Source organism: Pelecanus crispus, chromosome Z (genome assembly GCF_030463565.1).
Source record: "Pelecanus crispus isolate bPelCri1 chromosome Z, bPelCri1.pri, whole genome shotgun sequence".
Lineage (NCBI taxonomy): Eukaryota > Metazoa > Chordata > Aves > Pelecaniformes > Pelecanidae > Pelecanus > Pelecanus crispus.
In genome coordinates this window covers 49,025,961-49,047,966 of record NC_134676.1, presented here as the reverse complement: position 1 = coordinate 49,047,966, position 22,006 = coordinate 49,025,961, and the positions used below count along the sequence as shown (strand labels likewise).

At 41.7% G+C, this 22,006-nt stretch overlaps 1 protein-coding gene across 1 annotated transcript in view; it reads left to right on the top strand.

The window, feature by feature from the left end:
* SHC3 (SHC adaptor protein 3) overlaps positions 1 to 21,553 on the top strand; it is a 58,868-nt gene extending 37,315 nt beyond the window's left edge. The window contains exons 5-12 of the mRNA XM_009480976.1: positions 3,121 to 3,174; positions 7,446 to 7,497; positions 11,605 to 11,731; positions 12,865 to 13,018; positions 14,005 to 14,101; positions 15,154 to 15,348; positions 17,582 to 17,877; positions 21,425 to 21,553. Of these exons, the coding sequence (XP_009479251.1) occupies positions 3,121 to 3,174; positions 7,446 to 7,497; positions 11,605 to 11,731; positions 12,865 to 13,018; positions 14,005 to 14,101; positions 15,154 to 15,348; positions 17,582 to 17,877; positions 21,425 to 21,553 (1,104 nt within the window). The remainder of the gene's footprint in view (positions 1 to 3,120; positions 3,175 to 7,445; positions 7,498 to 11,604; positions 11,732 to 12,864; positions 13,019 to 14,004; positions 14,102 to 15,153; positions 15,349 to 17,581; positions 17,878 to 21,424) is intronic.
* The last annotated feature ends 453 nt before the right edge of the window (positions 21,554 to 22,006 follow it).

Here is a 22,006-nt window from a genome sequence, read left to right as displayed (position 1 = left end):
TGTTTATCTTTCTCTCACATCATTCTTTTTGAGATAGTCTTGGTCTGGGTGCTGCAGGCCTGGGAAACGTCTGGTTTCTCAGAGATCCCCAGTCTGGCTGTGGTCTCCCTTGTTTCTTGTTTGTGCCAAGCATTTGATTTGAAAATAAGCATGGCCCAGCAGCTTTGCCCTCTGAGGCCCCACCCAGGAAGATGGCCGTAATAGTCTTTCTTTCCCACAGGAGCTGGAAGGAAAGAAAAGACAAATCAGTGTTGTTGGCCCTTGGGGTAGCAGGAAAGCAATTGCATGTATCTCTGCACAACAGTTTTGTGAAGATGTTAAGCAGGGATGAGGGAAAGTGAGAATCACAGAATCATAGAATTGTTTAGGTTGGAAAAAACCTTTAAGATCATCCAGTCCAACCATTAACCCACACTACCAAGTCCACACTAAACCAATCAAGGGTAGACTAAACCATGTCCCAAAGTGCCACATCTACCTGTTTTTTGAACACTTCCAGGGATGATGACTCTACCACCTCTCTGGGCAGCCTGTTCCAATGCTTGACTACTCTTTCCGTAAAGAAATTTTTCCTAATATCCAATCTAAACCTCCCCTGGTGCAGCTTGAGCCCATTTCCTCTCATCCTATCGCTAACTACATGGGAGAAGAGACCAACACCCACCTCACTACAACCTTCTTTCAGGTAGTTGTAGAGAGCGATAAGGTCTCCCTTCAGCCTCCTTTTCTCCAGGCTAAACAACCCCAGTTCCGTCAGCCGCTCCTCAGAAGGCCTGTGCTCCAGACCCTTCAGCAGCTTTGTTGCCCTTCTCTGAACATGCTCCAGCACCTCAATGTCTTTCTTGTAGTGAGGGGCCCAAAACTGGACACAGTATTCCAGGTGCAGCCTCACCAGCGCCGAGCACAGGGGGACAATCACCTCCCTGCTTCTGCTGGCCACACTATTCCTGACACAAGCCAGGATGCTGTTGGCCTTCTTGGCCACCTGGGCCCACTGCTGGCTCATGTTCAGCCAGCTGCCAGCCAACACTCCCAGGTCCTTTTCGGCCAGGCAGCTTCCCAGCCACTGGGAAGCCTGTAGTGCTGCATGGGGTTGTTGTGACCCAAGTGCAGGACCCAGCACTTGGCCTTGTTGAACCTCATACAGTTGGCCTCGGCCCATCGATCCAACCTGTCCAGGTCCCTCTGCAGGGCCATCCTACCCTCCAGCAGATCAACAGTCCCACCCAGTTTGGTGTCATCTGCAAACTTACTGAGGGCGCACTCAATCCCTCATCCAGATCACTGATAAAGATATTGAACAAGACTGGCCCCAAAACGGAGCCCTGGGGAACACCGCTCATGACTGGCCGCCAACTGGACTTAACTCCATTCACCACAATACTCTGGGCTTGGCCACCCAGCCAGATTTTACACACTGAAGAGTATGCCCGTCCCAGTCATGAGCTGCCAGCTTCCCAAGGAGAATGCTACGGGAGACTGTGTCAAAGTTGATTTGTTTTGTTTTGTTTATTTGTTTAAAATGCAGATTTGGGTAGACTGAAGTGTTTCTAAACTATGTGCCAACATTAGTGAATCATTTCATTTTAAGCAATGCAAGGTATTGGTAATTTGCTATGTCTTTTTTCAATTTTGGTATTGGAGGGGCGTGGAAATACCCCTGCCTCAAACTAAACTTAACTGTTTAGCGTGGAATTTAAAAAAAGGTGTCTGACTTGAACTGATGGTTTCAAATCCTTTTCAGTATTCTTTGGAAAAATAAATTTTGAGGCAATCTGAAATAATTTTTTGTTTTTATGATTCTGAACTAAAAGATTGTGTTATTTGCACAATTCAAGATAGTGACAATATGAAATGTGTAACAAATCTTCACTAGTTCATCTCTATTGTTAGGATCACTTCTTTATGGGAAAAAGAGAAGGAAATCCTCACTGACAAGTAAGGGAACGATGGTTCACCACTAAACACTTAAATTAACCGCATCTTCAGAGACTGCTGTGGGACAAGCAGGAGTATTGAGAATGAAGCACTCTTTACATGAAAGAAGCACTACAAATAGTTGTCAACTCTCTCTGATTGGTGAAGCAGCAAGATCCAGAGAAACTCATGTCAGGCTTTCTTCCTTCCCAGGAAGATAGTTGCTAGTTCAGGTCTTTAAGATGCAGGACAGCAAAACAGCCCAGAGAATATCTTTTCAGCCTCATTTTTTTCCAAAATGATTTTCTAAAGTTTGTGGTACCCTCTCTGAAGTGACCAGTTAAGATCCAGATGACTGTTACCACATACTCTGAGGCACTAAATAAGGGACCTGTCCTATACCAGACAAATTCCTTGGCATCGTTTCTGTGACTCAAATGATCAAGTGACATTTTCTTTCAAATGACCTTTTCTTTCTTGGTTGTTACATGATTTCATTATTAAAAGATTTCATAAGTTAAATCTCAGAATAGCCATGGAGCAGAGCTGTTCTCCTTGTATTAGAGGTTCATGACAATTTGTCTCTTCCCAGAGAAATATCATATTAGTTCAAATTGTACATAAGCAAATTGAATTTCAAATGCCCTGGAATATGCCTGATATTTTGTCCACAATGCTACACTGCAGCTAGATTCAAAATTCTCTTTGCATATTGCAAACATATTGGTGTTTAAAACATAAAATGACACAGTAGGTATTGGAAGCAATCTTAGGATCCTTAGCTGGTGTGCAGATTGGCATGATTTCATTGATTTCACTGGAGTGGCATCAGCAGAAAAGTATTTTGATGAGTAGGACCCTTTACTCTATTCATCACTGTCTGTAATAAAGAAAGTGAGCTTTAGCAGATTAAAATTTCTCCAAAGACACTGTATGACAGCTCTATATGATCTACTGGAGTTCTGAGCACATTTAGCAATTTTGGGTGTCCTGCTAGGTTTTAAAGAACCTCAGAATAGATACATTCATCCTTAAGTTTGTTTATATTATCATGCTACTCCTTGCACTCCTTCTAGGTGAAATGCAGAGGTCATTTTGATCTTGGTTTTGGATTTTCACCCCCATACAAACCAAAAAAGAAATCAAAAGGGTAAACTGTAAGAAAACCTACTGACTCACACTTATTCTTTCTGATCCATACAGATTATAGCAAATCACCATATGCAATCTATTTCCTTTGCATCTGGAGGTGATCCGGTAAGCATTTCTTTAAAGCTTTCCCCCAGACAGATACTGCTTTATGAGGACTGTGTGACAAAATTTATTGCATAGCTTACTGAAAGAAAAATATAACCACAATAGCTCCTGTTTCTTGTTTCATAAATTCTTCTTGATTGTTGCCATCAAGCTCTTTTTGAGGGAAACAGCTGACAAGCAGTCATAAATCCTTCTCTTTGAATGACTGAAACAAAAAGTATCAAAGGGCTGTGAGCATTCATATAATAACCGATAAGCAGGGCTCTGTTTTTCAGAGTAATGTAGTATAGTCATGTGGGTATCATGTGAATTTTTGTCCTGACTGATTTTTATTTTGTACTTTTTATGGCAATAGGCTATGTTGCAGTTATATTTATAGCAATGTATGCATTTATTTTTTTTCTTCTTGTTTTTAAGTGTACATTGAGAAGACTGTGCTAAATACTGCCTTCAGGTATACTCACTACACTCATGCAGCTTGAAGACAGGCTTTCAGGAAAAGCCCAGATCTTTCTTTCTAGTTTTGCAAAGCTTTCAGGTACACCTACACATTTGGTTTATTTAGATCAAAAGCCAGACTCCTGCTTGTTGTGCTTTTCCTTGTTTTTATAAGCAGTCCATCCAAAGGCATATTAAATGTGCTTAAAAAGTATTTGTCACCCAGGAAGCAATGGGAGAATTATAAAACAGGGACATTGCTCACCTCTTACCATAGAGGTTTGAAAGCTTTTAAACCTAGGTTAATTGAATGAGTCTGCCTTTTCCTCTATCATATGATTATATGTCATTTATCAGTCACGTACTACAGGTAAGGCAATTTCTAGCCTGCTTTGTGAGTTAATTCTCTCAGTTCAACTCTGTTAAGTTGAAGATCCTTGGCACTTTCTCTGTTCATTTTACTATCCTCAGAAAACACAAGGCCAACTTCAGTCTTAGTATAGCTCTGCTGAGCTCAGTTCAGTTCCAGAAGGGAAAAGGACACCATATCATAACAATTTGGGGAACAAAAAATGGATCAACAGCAGCTTTGAAATACAACAGATTGCAATAGATGCTGTAAATGAACAATTCCTGAAGTGGGCAGAGGAGTGATTAGCACAGTTCCCTGCCTCCGTAAGAAGATTCTTCGCTCCCCATCTGCCATCCCAAATGCTAAGTCCTGGAAACACCATTGCACACTGCCCACTGATAGAGAGATTTACCAGGAAAGAGGAGTGGAGCAGCAGTAGAGACTGGATTTGGAGTAAACAAGCTCTTCCAAATGTTTTAGAGAGATAAAAATCATGCTACTGAGTCAGTGAGCTACCACAGAAATCAAATTGCATAGTGTAAGGGAGCCTACAAGAGACAGTGAAATTGTAAAGTTGCATTCCCAATAAGACCCCTGCATGGTGATCTCATTCTGGGGGTGGAGAGGGTAGGTATGAGTATCTAATGATGCTCTACAGGCTTGTCTCTGTGGGCTCGTATCTGGCACAACTTTAAATCATAAAGCAGGTGGTCCCTTTGTCCTGTGTGCACATGGAAGAAGACTAGATGGAAGGATGTGATTTAAGTCATAGCTTTATTAAGCCATCTGAGGGTCATCCAGACATAACTTTCCTGAGCCCTTAATGATTTCCACTTGGTGGAGGACTGCCACCACCAAACTGTATCCTCCAAACACAGTTGGGCTCCAGACCGTAAGCTCATCTCCTCATATGAGATTTAAAATGGATGGAGAAAGGCCATACTGAACTAGGAACCCAGATCTGTGCCCATGTTTCTTCAGGAAATACTTCACTTATTTTAAATGTTTGAAGTTTGGTTTATTTAGAAGCAAGACTGCCCCCACTTCTCACCCCATCCACTTTCCTGCTCTGGATATCTGCCACACATTTGTGCCAGCAATTAGCTTTTCAACTTTCCTCCCACTCCCTAAGCATTAATTACCTTCATCATTCAAAATATATCCACTGGAGAAGTGTTCCAAAGTCTTGGAGAACAGCTTGAGTACCTTATATATTTTTGCAATATTCCTATTTGCAGTGAGTCAGACAGTTTCTGTCTCTGTCAGTACATGGGAGCTTAAAAATCTCTCCACCAAATCCTTTTACATACCATTTCAGAATTGTTTTTAGTTCACTTCCCAGACTGTGTTCTGGATCTCCTTTAGCTCTCTTCAGCCCTCCCTTATGATATAGTAAACATTTTTCATCCATAGTCATTTCAGGTGGCTGTTTCCAGGCTGCTAGACAAGACATCTGTTTTTGGAGATGCCTGCTGAAATTTCAGAGAGGCGGATCTCATAAGGTCTAATAAGGCAGGTCTCTCAGAGGTCCCTGAAGGCAGTAGTTTTTCAGTTTCAGCCCTGCCTCCAAATTTTAACACCACAATGCAATTTCTTTGAGGTGAAAATTATAGCTCATTCATACTTGCCTTCAGTCCTTGAATGTCAGGGACCACTTTGCTGCATCAGCCCAGCCCTGTATATAGCATTTTGATGGGAGTGTTCTAATTTAGCCACTGTGAAATGTGCCCACCTTAGGCCCTTAATGGTTTGTCATAGTCAGCTTGAATCTGAGAGATTCAGATGAAATAAAGAGTAGGTGGTTCCAGTCTCTCACACCTACACTAGCTATGAGATAGAGTTGTGATTTACTCAGGCATAAATGTATCCATTAGCTATGTCTGTACTAGTAAATAAAATGATCTGGGGTCTGTTTTCTGGCCTCGAAACTAAAAAGCACAGTGCAATTTGCATCCACACATTCACTCTTTTCCCTCCCAGTGGTCTCTTGGGATCAATGCCCAGCATGTGCTGGTCCCTTGGAGAGTTTCAGAGCATGGCATGGGAAACCAGCACAGCTAGGCAAGGGAGAGTAGCAACAATTAAACAGTATGGACAACTGTGGGACAACTCTCAGGCCTTTACCTTGGCTCTGTTTTATTTGCTACTATAGACATCACCACTTTTCTCGTCTGCTTACTTGTTGGTATGCATCATTACTTCCACTCAAGTCATTGCCCAGACACTATGTCACTGGGTGCTTAAGAAATTACTGGACAAAATGCTAGGGCTATTCTTCTCTGCTCTGCTTTATTTACAGACCAGCCTCATTACTGCCATTTCTGAGTGCCTACTAATAGTGCATTAAGTGATATGGCTACACATCTGTCACCAGCACCATGAATGTGCTTCATCATTTCCTTTGCCCTCTCCTTAGGAAGGAAATTGTATATACATGCAGCACAGCAGTTTGTTTTGGGTGGGAGGTGGTGGTGTGTGCTTGCACTAGAGAAAGCTAAGCTGAAGAAGTCTATCTTTTAACTGAAGAATGATGTTTGTTATGACATTAGATCTTGACATAATTGTCAATCGTCTTGGATCAGTCCCATGAAAAGGCTTTGGGTAGATTTATGCAGTCAGCTGTATATATACCTCAGCTAGGTTTAGCTATATGTGACTAGCCAGGCATGTAAGGAAATATTGGATCTAACCAGGACTTCCTGATCCCATCAAGGATATATGGCAATTTCCAGATGTGCCAGCAGGCCTCATGTTTCCTGGAAGCACTGGCCTTTCTGTTTCATCTGCACAATGATAAAAGTGTGCGCTGCTTGTGCACAGGAGTGTGAGGGTGGCAGGAGAGCAAGCAAAAATTCCCCAAAGAAGATGTCAGCCTGCTCTTGCCAGAAAATCCACCTGGCATGGGGCAATGGGAATGGCTGGGAGCAGCCCGTGGGCTGGGGGAGAGCGTCCTGGGAGACTGCTTGTCACAGCTAAGCAGTGGCTGAGCACCTCTGTGCCATATGGCATTGTAGTCAGTAAAGTAAACACACCTGCTTGTCACACATGAATAAACGCCACTGCTCGCTATTTCTGGGGAGCAGAGCTATTACTCCCACTCTTTCTGCCACAGAACCAGTTAATTATTCATCTTCTGAACCAAAAACTCTGCACAGTTTGAAGATAAAGACTTGTAATTCTACTCCCTTCTAAATGAGGCCTCATCCAAATCCTACTAAATTTGTTTAATTGATTTTCAAAGGCCTTGGAAGAGATTTTTAAGTTCTGCTGGAATAGATCACACTCTGGAGAAAGCAAAGTGGTGGGATCAGTACCAAAACCATAAACGTTTTTATGGGTTTAAGTAGTGTATAACTGTAGAGCAAAACATGTCCTTTGAGGCTTTACCCACAGGAATATGCACACTCTGGACTGTGATCTTTTGCTGGGATCAGTGCAAAGATTTTTTGCATTCACTGTAGATATCTTAATTTTTTGACAGGATACAACTGACTATGTTGCATATGTAGCTAAGGATCCTGTTAATCGGAGAGGTAAGTTAGAAATATCTATTTGGCACCTTTTTTCCTTTGAGAAACATGAATTAGTCATGGTATAATTCAGTCGATTTTTTTTTACCCCAAGAGAAAAATAAATGCAGCCCAATAAAAGATTGGCTTTGACGTAGTCATGGAAAGATTGTGTAGCAATAGGGTACAGCCATGCGCAAGTTGATTCTCAAACTGGGAACATGTCTTGCCTGTAGTTCATCTCCAAATATCACTTGGATTTTCTTCATGTCTTAAATGCTTGCCTTAGTTGGCTGCATGAGCTTCTAGGCAACAGCTCTTGCCTACACCCAATCACTATGCAAGAACTAAGCAGTCCTCTGATTAAGTCCTCCAATGAGGTGAATCTGTTAGGTCTTCTCAGTACTTGCCTAATTCTTCCTGGCAGAATCAAGATTCTTCACCAAATAGTGAGCGTTTGAGCCAGCTTGCTGGAGGGTGTAATCCTCTTTCTCAGTGAAGTTTTATTCAAGGTTGTATTGCTTTATGAGCAATCAGTCAGGAACAGGGAAGCTCATGTTGATTGTCTTCAAAGACTAAGAACCATTTCAGATTCTTAAAAATAAAAGTAAATTATAAAAATTGTAAATTACAGTCTGAAATAATAGGTACAGAAAACATTCCTGCTTGTAATGCAGAAAGCATCACTAGGTCTTAATGCTAGATACAAAGTATTGTATAATGTACCTGAGAATCTATTTATTATTCATAAATTCATAGAGAAAAAAAGACTAGCTCCAAAAAAAGACTCAAGCACTTCCAACAGGATTTCTGCAGAATTCAGACATTTTAAATCCAAAATGCCAACCCTGCAAACCCTGAGCTGCCACCTTACCATGGGCATAACTAATTCAATAGCTTCCATATTTTGTCACCTTTAATGATCTTAGATACCTCAACAAACTGTTGTGTCCATGTGCAGAGATGTCCAGAGTTGAGAGTGTTATTAGTGAAATAATAATACCTGCACTAAACATACTAATATGCTGAATACTGGTGCAACACCTAGAAAACTTAAGGGGAGTGGGAGTTAGGGAGATAGTCCAGTTCTTTGCCATGCTTGTTATGTTCCAGCATCATGTGTACCCCATTAGAAAGGCTCCAGCATCGGACTGTAGGCTGTATGGTGCAGAGCTGCTCTCCACCCCACCTGCTTTAGTAGTACCCTTCTGCTAAACGGGAGACTGATTTAGTTGTACTGAGACACCTCAGTGGCAATGTAGCGGGCCATGCAGACCAGACTGTAGGGTTTGGAGGAGCCCTGTGCTCTGTTTTCCATTCCTGTGTGAGTGGATTTTATATAAAAACTGTTTCATGGACTCTGTTCCTTATGTCTAAGTTGAATGTGTTCGGCCTTAGCTTCCTGTCGCTGTTCCTTGTTGAGTTGGTCTATCCTAGATTGAGGAGTCACCGAAGCACCTGGTATTGTCTTCCTGTGGTGTATTTAGTTCTTTTCTCACTTTTCTTTAGGAAAAGTTTGATGGAGTGAACTCTGTAGGTCTCCAGCTGCAGTGCACATCCTCACTCCTTCAGATAATTTCTGTTCCTCCTCCTTTCATTTTTCAGCATTGTTTTAAAAGGGTAGATGATGCCTGCTATTGTTTAGAGTAATCTCGTATTAATGTCAGCAATCTGTATATTCTTACTTGCTTTTGTCCTTGTCATTAGCCAGTTTCTCATAAGCTCCTTTTGCTGCAGTGAAGTATTGTTATCTCATGTGAAATTCTTTCATGCTGTGATCTTTAAGCCTTCTGTGTTACAGCTTTACATAGGAGCTTTCCCCAATTGTGTGTCCACATCAGTGGTTTGCAGCTCTGTGACTTTGTATGTGACCAATATTAAAGCACATTTTTTTAAAAGGTCTAGTTTATCAAGCGATCTGTATTTCCCTCTTTCACCATCTCTGGCTATTCTGTCAGAGTGTTATCTGCAAATTACTTTAGAAGTGAGTTCGAATTTACTTCTGTATCTAGTGAAAATGTTACCGCTGCTGTTACTGACACTATCACCAATACTGTAGTATAGCTTTCACTTGCATATTAGACTAATTTCTTCCCTAGGATGGAAAAGGTCTCTTCATGCTTTATATTCTGGATCTAGCAAGCTAAAGGCTGTCTGTCTTCCACTGTAGCATTCACAAGAAATCATCTCTGTGTGAGCCAAACCTTCTCATCCTTTTACAAGAAGCACATCTCCTACCTGCTGAAAGTCCATTCATGTATCCAAGGAAACAAGTTACTCATTATGTCACCTACTGAAGCTACTTAATGACTCATGCTTCATTTCAGCTCCAGACAGGTTTAGCAATGAGCAATGTAGCCTCTTTAAATCCCCACTCTAGTTGTAGAGTGCAAAAATTACAGCTTTGTTTGGCCTAACTTCTTCGGTCTGCATTCATGGAGATAAGTCTGCACCTTATCTGGGGGGTGATTGTTCACTACTGCCAGCAGGGGTGCAGAGGGGGTAAACAGCAAATGTCCTGCTGCTAGCCAGGGATGTCTACCTCTGTCCTTGAACACATGGAGGTCCCGTTTTTGGCTGCCGAATCCACTTTCAACATGCAGCTAAGGACATTTCCCCTGAATCGGTCATTGCCTAGGCACGCTGGTCAGTACAGCAGATGCTATAAGGTGAGAAGAGAGCATCACTGGATCTGTTTAGCAGGGCAGCACTGTGACTGCTGCCATCTCATGCTGTGTGAGGTGCTGCTGCTGGTGCTGAGGGAGAGACAGCTTGGTGCCCTGCTCATTCCATACCTGCATAACTGCAGGTTTCTTGGCCCTTTTTTCTGGCCTCTTCAGAAGTCTGTCCAGCAGATCAGCCTCTGAGAAGTCATTGCTAAACCTCCTTAGTCTCCCTATATTGCTTTAACTAAAATTATGTAACACAAATGTCATGACCAACCCTTATTTGTAGGACATTGGCATCCAAAGCACTTGATTCCACTGAGCTGGACACTGGGCATATACTAAAATGCAGTTTTTCACCTGAAGAATTTATATTAGGGTTATTAAAGTGGTCAGGGGTGATAGAAATTAGTAACTTTGAACAAGGTCCCACTGTACTATGGCAGGGCTTGGAAAAGACCCAGAGTTTCAAACCTAATCCAGGCTCTAGCCAGTAGACCATGTGTTTGTCCAGCACTGAATATGGAAAAATGAATGTGCCTGGGCTTTTCTGAATATCACCGTGGTGTTGTTCATTCAGATCTTTAGCTTCCAGCTCTTAACACCCATCTATGTTCCTGCAGCGTTAGGTGAAATCTTCACGCGTTCGCCTGTTTATGTTGTCACATAAGATGATACCTCTGAGCCACCCTCTGATTTAAACTCGGAACAGATCTGGCTGCTCAAACAACTGGTAAAGGTTTCTCAGTCTCCCATAGGAAGAGAGCTTGTGTTGCCAGCCTCCAGCCTTACTGCCTCTGTCACAGTGGGTTCAGAGAGGTGGCACATGGGGGAGTGCTGGAGTTAACCAGGGTCCTGGCTCTGTGCTCCCCAGTGATCCCACAGTTTACTGGGAGTGTCTCCATACAGACAAGCAGGAAAAGGTACCATCCCTCTGTGTTCCTGGAATCAGATCAGGGCCTGGGATCTAGGAATTATCCTAGTTATCATCCTAGTAATTTGGGAAATTCTGGAAACTCAAAGGAAGTGAACAGCTTGCAGACTTGGGGTGATTAGACATAACACTGAAGTGGGGATAAAAATGAGCAAAGCAAAGAAAGCTTTTTTTGTTGTTACCATCTACTAATATTTTTATAATCTCATCTTAAAGCTCAGAATTCTCATATAACCTGTTGCGTTCAGGTAATACAAGTGAAATTTTATGAGATTTCCTGTCTTTATGGACTTGTTAAAATTGTTAACTCATTTATGGTCTTGCCTATTGCAGTTACACACCAGAGAAATTTTATTTAACCTTTAAAAAGACCCCATTGCCTGAAATTCACTGTGCCAGAATTGGGTTTTATTGAAATGTGCACACCACGAATAGGGCAACTATGCCTGATGTGTTGGTGTTTTGTCATAGGTCAGTGCATCCCACCATAACATAAACAATGATTTGCATGTGTCAATCTTTTTCATTTAGCTTGTCATATACTGGAATGCTGTGATGGCCTGGCCCAGGATGTCATCAGCACCATAGGGCAAGCGTTTGAGCTTCGATTTAAGCAATACTTGAGATGCCCCTCTAAGATACCTACTTTCCATGATAGGTGAGTACGATTGCAGAAGACTGCTAAAGGATCTTCTTTAGCTTTGTATTTACTTAATAAAATGTGCTTGTGGACAAAGTTCCTGGAGGTGGACAGGATTTAAATACTTTAAAAAGAGTTTGCTGCTGAATTAACAAAGCAGGGTTTGCCTAATGAATATGAAAGGAGCACAGTCATTTTGAAAGAATGGGCTAAACATGGATTTCACAGTGAACTTACTGAAATGATCATCCATTTTCCATTGTGGTTAGTAGGCAGAGCTGGATGGCCAAGAATGGATGTTATTTGTGGATGTTATTTCCTCATTGTTGTTACTGTTATAGCAGCTCTGTCAATTTAGATGAAGTAAGCTAGAGTTGCTGGGCTTCCAAAATTACTAGTGATGCTTCACTATTTTTGATATTAGCCAGGGTGAAGTTTTCAGGAATGTGATGTATTGTACAGAGGCTTTGACTGCATTGTTCTCTGGAGGATACAAAATCTGTCTGCCTGAATATGTTTAAAAGGCTGGGATATAGCATTCTGTTGTCTTTAGTGAGCTGTGTTTTTGACATGGATTGCTATACGCTTGCTAACATTAGTACAAATCCCAGTGAGCTAGTACCCTGTGTAATCTCTCATATCAGAGTAAAATGAGTGTATGGTGAATATAAAATCTGCAAGCATTCTGTACTCACTTTAGACTTGTGTAAATGACTGTTAGATGTAGACTGAAACCACAGATCTGATCTCTTGACTTTGTGAAGTTCTTCCAGATTTATACTGGTGATAGAGCAGCCATAATTAAAGAAAGTTTTAAGACTTAGTCAATCAATCAAGTAATAATATTGCAAATGCTACTGTAAGGTTAAATAAATTTGTTAATGCAGTTTATAGTGGGTTTGAAAGCTAAGTAAAAACATTCTTTACTTAGCATAAAGAATTTCATCCATTGCAAAGGAGGTTTAGATCAAGTTTGTCTAAACAGAGAGGGTCTACTGCACGATCCATCATTGCTTCCTGACTTATAATGGTAGCTGAATTGTCAAAATAATATGCAGTAGTGATCCCCTGACAGGCAGTCTTAACATGCTGCGAGTATCTGTAAGTGCTTTGCAAGCGAGGGGCAAAATAAAGCACTCACTTTCTTACAGGATGCAGAGTTTTGATGAACCATGGATGGAGGAAGATAACGAGCCAACAGAACATCCCTATTACAACAACATCCCAAATAAAATGCCCCCCCCTGGCGGCTTCATTGATGCCAGGCTCAAAGCAAGACTTCCCACTACTGCAGATACAGCTCAGGTCAGTGCAATTGCATCCTGGCCTCCTGCTGATGGATCCAAAATTCTTTAAAAAAGTGTATTTTAAGATGGATACATTGGGACCATTTATAGCTAACTGCCCTTCATGTGTGGCCAGTTTCCTTTTGAATGGGCATTGAAAATCTAGGGGGCAACAAATTAGGCAGGTTCAGAACAAACAAAAGGAAGTGAGCTCTTCATGGTGTTAAAAGATTACACAGGTTCAAGGAAGACAAATCCACTGAGGGTTACTACATTTGTAGAAACCGTGTCTGCTTCAGAGAGTATCAAATAGTGCACACTAACTGGGAAAGATCTGATGCAGAACCGTTATAACAATCTAGTGCAGTCATTACTAACAGTTCGTTATGTTAATAACTCAGCAGCGATCAGTATTCAGCCAGGTTCCTAGGTAGGCTTTCTACCTGATGTTGAACTGAGGTCAGCTTGCATATTTCTACCAGCACTGCTGTTGGAAGTTTGACTGCAGCATCAATGTAGCCACCTAAGAGGAGTTTTCAGATCCAGCACAACTCTGCTTAAATCCCAAGGGGCCTTGTCTGTAGACTGTATCCTCCCTTCAGTACCCGAGTGCATGCCCTGGTAGCAATGTGGGTCTTTCAGCTCATGCTTTGGAGGGTGCTGGGCTGTCTTCTGGTCCCGGGTGTTTCTGCGGAAAGCTTTTCCCAGGCACGGTTTGTCAGGGCTCGCTCTGTGAGGACAAATGTACTGGAGGAGATGATGTATCGTTTGGGATTGCAGGGGTTAATAAAAGCAGGAAGCAGGGAAGTTTACATGAAGGTCACCGGTAATATCTTCCTCCTACACAAATGCATTTGTGAGATATATATTCTGACACCATGATGAATTGGAAATGAAGAGTGGGAGTACACAGAATACAGCCAAGGAAATTGTCAGAGCCACTCATAATATATCTGAGCATTTTAAAGGTAATTGAAAATTTCTTTGCACATATGTCCATTCTAGTCTGCAGCAGGAGTGGGAGGAGAGCAAACCTATTACCAGAGTCGTCACTTGGGAGACAAATTCAGTGAAGACTGGCATCATGGGCCTATTAAGCAAGGTGAGTTTTGCTAGTTTTAGCTGTAATACTGCAGGAGGTCTTGGGTGGGCAAAGCATGTGAAATTCTGATGCCTCAAAGTCTTAAGGCAATGAGCTGCACTTTGGTGATAGATTCCTTTTGTACGAATTTTAGTGTTGATATCGGTGAAAAGCATTTGGTAATTATGTCTGGATAAATTATTAAATGCACACCTTCATAAAATCTTAACTTTTGCAGAGTAGTTCATAGAGTTTCCCCAAACCTTCAGCTGTCTAGCTTACCATGTCTTAAAACCCCATGCTATTTAAAGACAGGCTGCATGGTCTGTTCTGAAAATCTGACCCACTAGGGTATGCAAGATGGAGTTTCCAAAGGAAGAGCCTAAAGTCAGAAGTTTTTTTAAAATGTGGAGCAATGCATGTGTTTGTACATGATCTCTGCTGCATGAATAACAAATAATGCATATTGTTCTTTTTGCTGTTGTCCATGAATTTTAAGCAAATCACATCAAAACATATGTGTGAAATTCCACCCCTTCCACCTTTATCATAGAATCATAGAATCATAGAATCATAGAATCATCTAGGTTGGAAAAGACCTTTAAGATCATCCAGTCCAACCATTAACCTACACTACCAAGCCCACTCTAGACTAATCAAGGGTAGACCAGACTAAACCATATCCATATGTGACAGCTTTACTGTGTTTCTGGGGACACTTTTTTTTTCAAATGCTAGAATATGTTTTCCGTTGTTAATCTGCACAGATTTGAGGATTTTATTTCATTTCCTCTTCTCATGGCTCAAAACTGAATGTTTTGAAATAGACAGTCTTTATCTACAAAGTTTTCCTTTCATCCTGAATAATAACCCACCCCAAACCCACACTGAAACACAGTTCTGAATCCATTCATCAACACTTTTTTCTACTAGGTCCTACAGTTACTGATTTTACATCTCCCATTCCAGGGAATTTTAAACCTGTAGTAATAGGGTGTGTTGTTATTTGGTCATTATAACAACACTGTTCTGTCAAATACAAAAAAGAAGAAAAAACATCTTGAATTTTCTAGGATCTCTGGATATGTGTAGTATGCCAGAAGGGAAACCACAAGTAACCCCAACAGCAGAGATGCCAACATACGTAAACACCCAGCATATAAATATAGAAGCTCTATCAGCACTTCAAGCAGATGCTGAAAGTACCTTCAGTGGAACAGCAGATGATACCAAAGAGAGCAGCCCAGGAAAGGATCTGTTTGACATGAGTGAGTTCTCTTCCTATTCACTCCCTTTCTAACAAGTGACCCAATATGTTTATGCATTAGTTTTGTATAAAAATAATTTAAAAATTCTCCAAATTTTAGTATTCCTGGGGGAGTTACGGTGAATTTTAGAATTCATGGTGGTTTCATATCTGACCGAGTTAAAATAAGGGTGGCCGAAGATTTGAAGCTAGTTTGTATTATATCTGAGTTAAGCTGAGTTGCAGTCTATGTTATCCTTATCATCACAGGCAACTACATTAGGAGGAAAATAAATCAGGAGGCTTGTCATGAGGAAAGTGAAGGAGTGAATGGCTGGAGAATTAGCTCCAGCCTGTCCTGTTGAATATGTTACTAGGAAGTCAAAGCATTCTACAAAAACCTTGTGCAACAAGAAAGCTGGGAGGGAAATTAAAAGGCTAAGTTATCCCTTGCTCTGGATAGGCCTACTATTCTGAACGTTCCAAATTTGAAGTCAGCTTTTCCAAAATCAGAATCATAGCCATAGCCGTAAAACAGTGATTTAAGCATCAGTCATAATTTGATGTTGGTGCTACCAATACACATTGTTTTCAGCCTTGAAGAGATACTTAACAGGAAATATGGGGAAAGCAGTTTGATGCACCGAAAATTTTCTTTGTTTTTCTACTCTTCTTACCTCCAATCTATTGCTGACACACGATTCATTTAATTTGGTTCACATAATTAAGAGGCAGTGAGACAAAGCAGTTGGTGCCTATATGTTATTTGTAAAATAACACGTCTACATTTCTGTTATCTCAGTACACATAAAACTGTCTTCCTGGCACATTTTTGCTGAGATATGGCTCTATTTCCACAGCTTAGGGACATTTTGGATTGAAAGAAAGGGGGAGGGAAGAAAGTTGAGGGACTATCTATCTGTGAATATAGATTTGAAATGAGAAAATTCTGTTGTCGGAAATCAGGGATGTTAACCTTGATTTCTAACATGCCGTGCCCTTAAAACATGCACATGCTTACCTCTATTTTATACACATTCTTTTCCTAAAAATAGGTAAAACCGATCTCTCATCTTCCAGCCTTCATTAATCTTTATTAACCATTGGCTCATCAGGGAAAAGTAGTATAAGAAAAAGTGTCAACTAGCCTTAAGTTAGTGGTTTGCCAAACTAAACACGTGTTGGGCTTTGTGCAGACTGCAGTGTAGTGAAGACATATATGAATTGGTTTTAAGAATTAGCTGAAGTATCAACAAACTGTGACAGCACACTATTTACCCTGTTTCTCTGAGCTAAATTAGCCTCTCTGTGGCCCCACATAAACATGGCTGTGTGCTCCTCACATCTGAGCAGTCTCTTTAGAGCTGGTGTGTTGCTTCACAGTACTGCTCTGCAGATGTTCTTCAGTAAGTCTAGTGGGCACAGAACAGTATCTCTTTTTAATATGTACTAGTTGGCCAGATGAAGGTCTTGCAAGGGAAAATAGCTTCCGATAGGTCAGGACAGCATAAAATGAAGCATGCACTGACCTATTTACTATTTCTGTAAGACTACTGGGATTTATAATGACACATCTTTCCATTCCACTCTACAGAAAGTAACACTAGGTTCAGGATTTAGCTGAGGTTTAAAAGATGCTTCCCTGAGGCTGATTTCAGTGAGGTAAATCACAGTAAAGGTGTTAGGCTGTGCCTGTGTTGCAAAGTCCTCTTCCTAGCTGGAGGCTAGGGGTAGGCTGAGTGGCAAGTGTGACTGATCCCTTCTAGACATACCCTTGGGCTGGAGACTCAGTAATGGATAATTTTTAAATTAATATGTTGCTTGAAGAGAGACCAGATATGAGTATAATGACATTGGGTACCCATATTATGCAATTTATTTGAAATGAAACTGTCTGATGTACCTGGCAAGAGAAAAGGAGAGCTCTGCCTGGTACCAGGGCATATAAATGCAACTGTTGACAACAGCCATTACTGAAATAAAATCACTACCTTTCAAAAGCTCCTATCAAGGTTCGCTCTGATTTTTATCAGCATCTTTCTGTGTATAACATACATTTTTAACATATTACACTCCTTGGTCTTCATATAATCTGTAAATCAGTAGGCCTAGCAGTACATCTTCCCTCAGTTTTTTTCATAAAGGGGAGTGCTATAACACAAAATAAATCCAGTTAAAAATGCCTGGAGTATCACCATTTTGTAACATGATTTACCTCTGAATGATCTTGCCCTTGTTTCTATTTCCATAACCAGAACCATTTGAAGATGCCCTCAAGAACCAAACGTCTGAGCCTGCGCTGAGTAAATCCGCCTCCACTGGATGCACCAGTCCTCTTTTATCCAGAGCATCTGACTGGACTGTAGCCGAAGAGCTGAGTACAGAGCCATGGTATCAAGGAGAGATGAGCAGGAAAGAAGCAGAACAGCTGTTAAAGAAATGTGGAGACTTCCTCGTGAGAAAGAGTACAACAAATCCCGGCTCCTATGTGCTGACAGGCATGCACAACGGCCAGGCCAAGCATCTTCTTTTGGTAGACCCAGAAGGAACTGTAAGTGCTGACTCCTCGGTAATACGGAAGGTTTCTTACTCTACAAATTGTCTCTAAGTGTGTTTAATCTTGTTTACAGCTTTTTCACAACTGATCATAAGTACAGCCTTATATCTCTAATATGCCATCACACCTGTAATTCTCTCCCTGATGCCTAGCAGAAGACCCACTGCATGATTTCTGCACGTTGTCAAGAGCCTTAGGGACCTGATTCTCCAGCAAGGTCAAGCTTTGGCCACTGCAGTACAGTCTTAGTCAAAAGTGCAGCTAAGCCACTTCTTTAGCCTTCCTGCTGAGAAGCTGCTGGTGGCTGTGCAAGTTCAGCCCGCCTGCGTGCCGGCAATTTCCACGTGACACCCATCAGCTGGGATACACACCAGGTCCTCTGTGCTTTCCTGCACGTAAGCCCAGGAGGCAACTGGGGTAAACCTGCTCCATCTCTTTGCTGCACAGGGTGTCTTAGCCGACAAAAGGACCCTCCCAGCAGCACGATCATAGAATCATAGAATCGTTTAGGTTGGAAAAGACCTTTAAGATCATCCAGTCCAACCATTAACCTACACTATCAAGTCCACTCTAAACCAATCAAGCGTAGACTAGACTAAACCATGTCCCCAAGTGCAACATCTACCCGTTTTTTGAACACTTCCAGGGATGATGACTCTACCACCTCTCTGGGCAGCCTGTTCCAATTCTTGACCACCCTTTCCGTAAAGAAATTTTTCCTAATTTCCAACCTAAACCTCCCCTGGTTTAGCTTGAGCCCATTTCCTCTCGTCCTATCGCTAACTACATGGGAGAAGAGACCAACACCCACCTCACTACAACCTCCTTTCAGGGAGTTGTAGAGAGCGATAAGGTCTCCCCTCAGCCTCCTTTTCTCCAGGCTAAACAACCCCAGCTCCCTCAGCCGCTCCTCATAAGGCCTGTTCTCTAGACGATGGAGAGGGCAAGGGAGCTCCAGTTTTCTGCAGCTGTCCAGGGAAACTTAGTCTTGTCCGAGACAATGAAAGCATTGCCACGCGTTTTATTCTTGGCTCCTGGTAGCTGAGAGTGGACAACTCCGCTTCCTCTGTAAAGGACGGCTTCAGATGACACGCCTGAAGTAAATGAGAAACTCCTGCCAAGGAGCTGGCCCGTTGTCATCTGTTTCAGCTGAGAAACCTGCAGCAGACCAGCCGAATTGTGCCGGTCCTGCAGAGCCTGTAACGCTGCGATGAGGAATGCCCATGGTACTTGTTGTAATTAAGTCGGCCACATGAGGGCAGTCAAAGAATGGTTTTGCACTTTTTAGGTGCCACCTGCCTAGTCCTGGGCTTGACCGCGACACCAGCCCGGGGAACTGGCGCTACGCCCCTTGGGGTCTCCCTTGCTAAACTTTTGCCAGCAGTTTTGTGACTCCTGCAGCAGGGCCCCCTAATTCTCCCTTCAACATAAACACACAAATAGCTGTTACAGGCTACTGCAAGGAAAATGCTGCCATGTGGCGTGACAAGTGCGGGGGTGCTATGTCCCACCAGGACCTCTGCTGCTCTGTTGGCTGGCATGGAGTACTCAGGTCCTGTGATGACTGCCAAGTCATTTTCCTCCTGTAGGCAAAGGACGGAGGCCCCCCATCCTTTCTGCACTGCCTCTAAGAGCAGCACTGATTTGCTGACCTCCTTGTGTATAGGGACCTGCCTGTTCTCTGCACCTGTCTCCTCCCTCAGACTACTTGTGCTGTGCCATCGTGGCCCAAATGGCTCTGAAGCTCCTCGCTCAGGAGGTGCTGCTTGATAACAGCTTTTCTGCGGCTGTATTTACATTAGCTGTACTGTCTGTATGATTTGTGGGATCCTGACACAGTTCCTGAGCAGCCCTATTTGTGACTTGTCAGAGCAGAGGATCGTCAATGAGACGCCAGTGTGTGGCCAGCTGCAGCAGCATGCCAGCGGCTTGCATTTCTTCCACGTGGCCTCAGCATGATTATTTGTAAAAAATGATTCATGCAAAGGCTGCCTGAAAATTCATTTCACACACAAATTACCCAGCGACACGTTACAGCTCTTAAAGGTGTGTTTTCAGAGCAGAGTTAACTGTCCAGTTGCTTCTGCTCTCATTCAGCTGACAAAAAAAAAAATCTCTAGTTCAGGTAAGCGATGCTTAAAATGGAGGACTGCAGGATTTTTTCTGCATGTAGAATTAGGGCTTGAACTCTGATGATGGCAGATTGCTTATAGTGAGAAAACTCAGCTGAGTTGCATGGAGTGAAATGTCTGAATCTAATCTGAATATAGATAAGGGAAGCTACTGCTGTTCTAAAGATATCCTTTCATTTTGAAAATATAGCTTTGAATAATTACAGAAAGTGATGCTTCAAAGCAGCATGTTTCACAGGGAGAACCTGTTGGTTTTCTTCAGTGACACAGCTACATGCGGACCGAGCAGATAGCATAATTTGCCATCAAAGTTGTTTGTTTCTTTTTTTACCCGTGCTAAGTTTCTAGCAATTTTGCCAGAACTTAATGATGAAGACTGAAACATTTCAAGCGAGGTGCCCACCACAGCATAAGCTGGCTTTGGAAAGTTTTAACAAAAGTTGTCCTCTCTTTCTGAGAAAAGTTCATGGAAAATAGATGACATGCCTCACTTCAGAGCAGCGTTCACAGGCTTTTGCTTGAGGCAGTGCAGAGCCATCCCAGTACAAAGTTTTACTGCAGCATGACATTCGCAAGAGAGGACCTCTGCATTGCCTATGGAAGCTGTATGCCTAACTCATTTTAAATGTAGAAAGAAAATGTTTTGCGAAGATGTGGTTAAATAATTAAAGATTGTTTTGTAATATAGATTAGGTTTTGGCCTGTCCTGATTTTTGACTGTTTTACCTTGCAATATCAGTTTCCTCTTATCATGGGTGTAATAATTTACCTACAAGGGTGCCAGTGCAGAGGGCTGGTAAATGGGCTAGAAAATTCATGTTCCCTGCCCTGTAGTGTTTCAGTTTCAAAGGCACAGGTGTGTACCGTGCAGCATGGGGCAAAACCAAGCCAAGCACACATGGTGGCTGGATCACTTTCGGGGAAGGGAATTTTCCAGCACCTGAAGAAGAAAGTCTTTGTTAAGGGAAGCACAAAGATGCTGAGGCACACAGAGAAGGGTTGGGTTCTGGCATCTCTGGAGGGACAGCTCTTTCTAATGAAGAAGGTGAAACCACTTAAAAGAAGAAGGTGGTGTCTTGAAGAAGAAAATTTGATCTAAAAATCTGACTTACAGTGAAACAAAATGTTGTACATGAAGTTTTCAAGCAGACCTATTCAGAAAGAGTAATAGTAGTAGACTGGCCCATAGGTAGCATGCAAAATATCTGTCTGGAGAGAATAGAGGGAGTAAGAGACAAAACAGAAGCAAAACTCCAGAAATGCCATATTTCCACTGATTTTGATGGGAGAGGGATCAGCCTCTAAAACATGACTAATTGTGTCATTTTATTCTTAGAGAATTTTAGTGCGAAGTTAAGGAATAAAGTATTTTGCTCTTTAATCTATCTTCTTGCATCCTTTTTTTGAAGGTTCGTACAAAAGATCGTGTCTTTGACAGCATAAGTCATCTCATCAATCATCATCTTGAGAATAATTTGCCAATCGTTTCTTCTGGGAGTGAGCTCTGCCTGCAGCAGCCTGCTGAGAGGAAACACTGACTCCAGATAACTATTTTAGTTTTTGTAATTTGCAAGCTATAACTGGTGGAAATTGCAGATCTGAAAAAACATGTACATTAAAAAAATGCACATTCACATATATTTCACCAGTATGTTTTCTTTAGGTTTAAGAAGCCCCATTTCACACGGTACACTTGAAAATTCTCAGTGCTTTATGTAGACATGAAGTCACAGCAGAAGGCTTTCTTAAAAAGTAATTTCAATAAAATTGTTCAGATTCTCTAATGTGAATATTGATAGTGTATATATACACTTTAAATATATAAATACAGTATATATTTATATTTTTCAAGTCAGTCTGTTGATGGTATAGAACCATCTTCTGTGCCATGTGTTTTTACCAGAAGAAAAATGCCAATTGTAATTGTTCAGATAAAAATAGAATTCAGCCGTCTCAATTTCTTTAGAAAATGAATATTGGGAATCTTATTT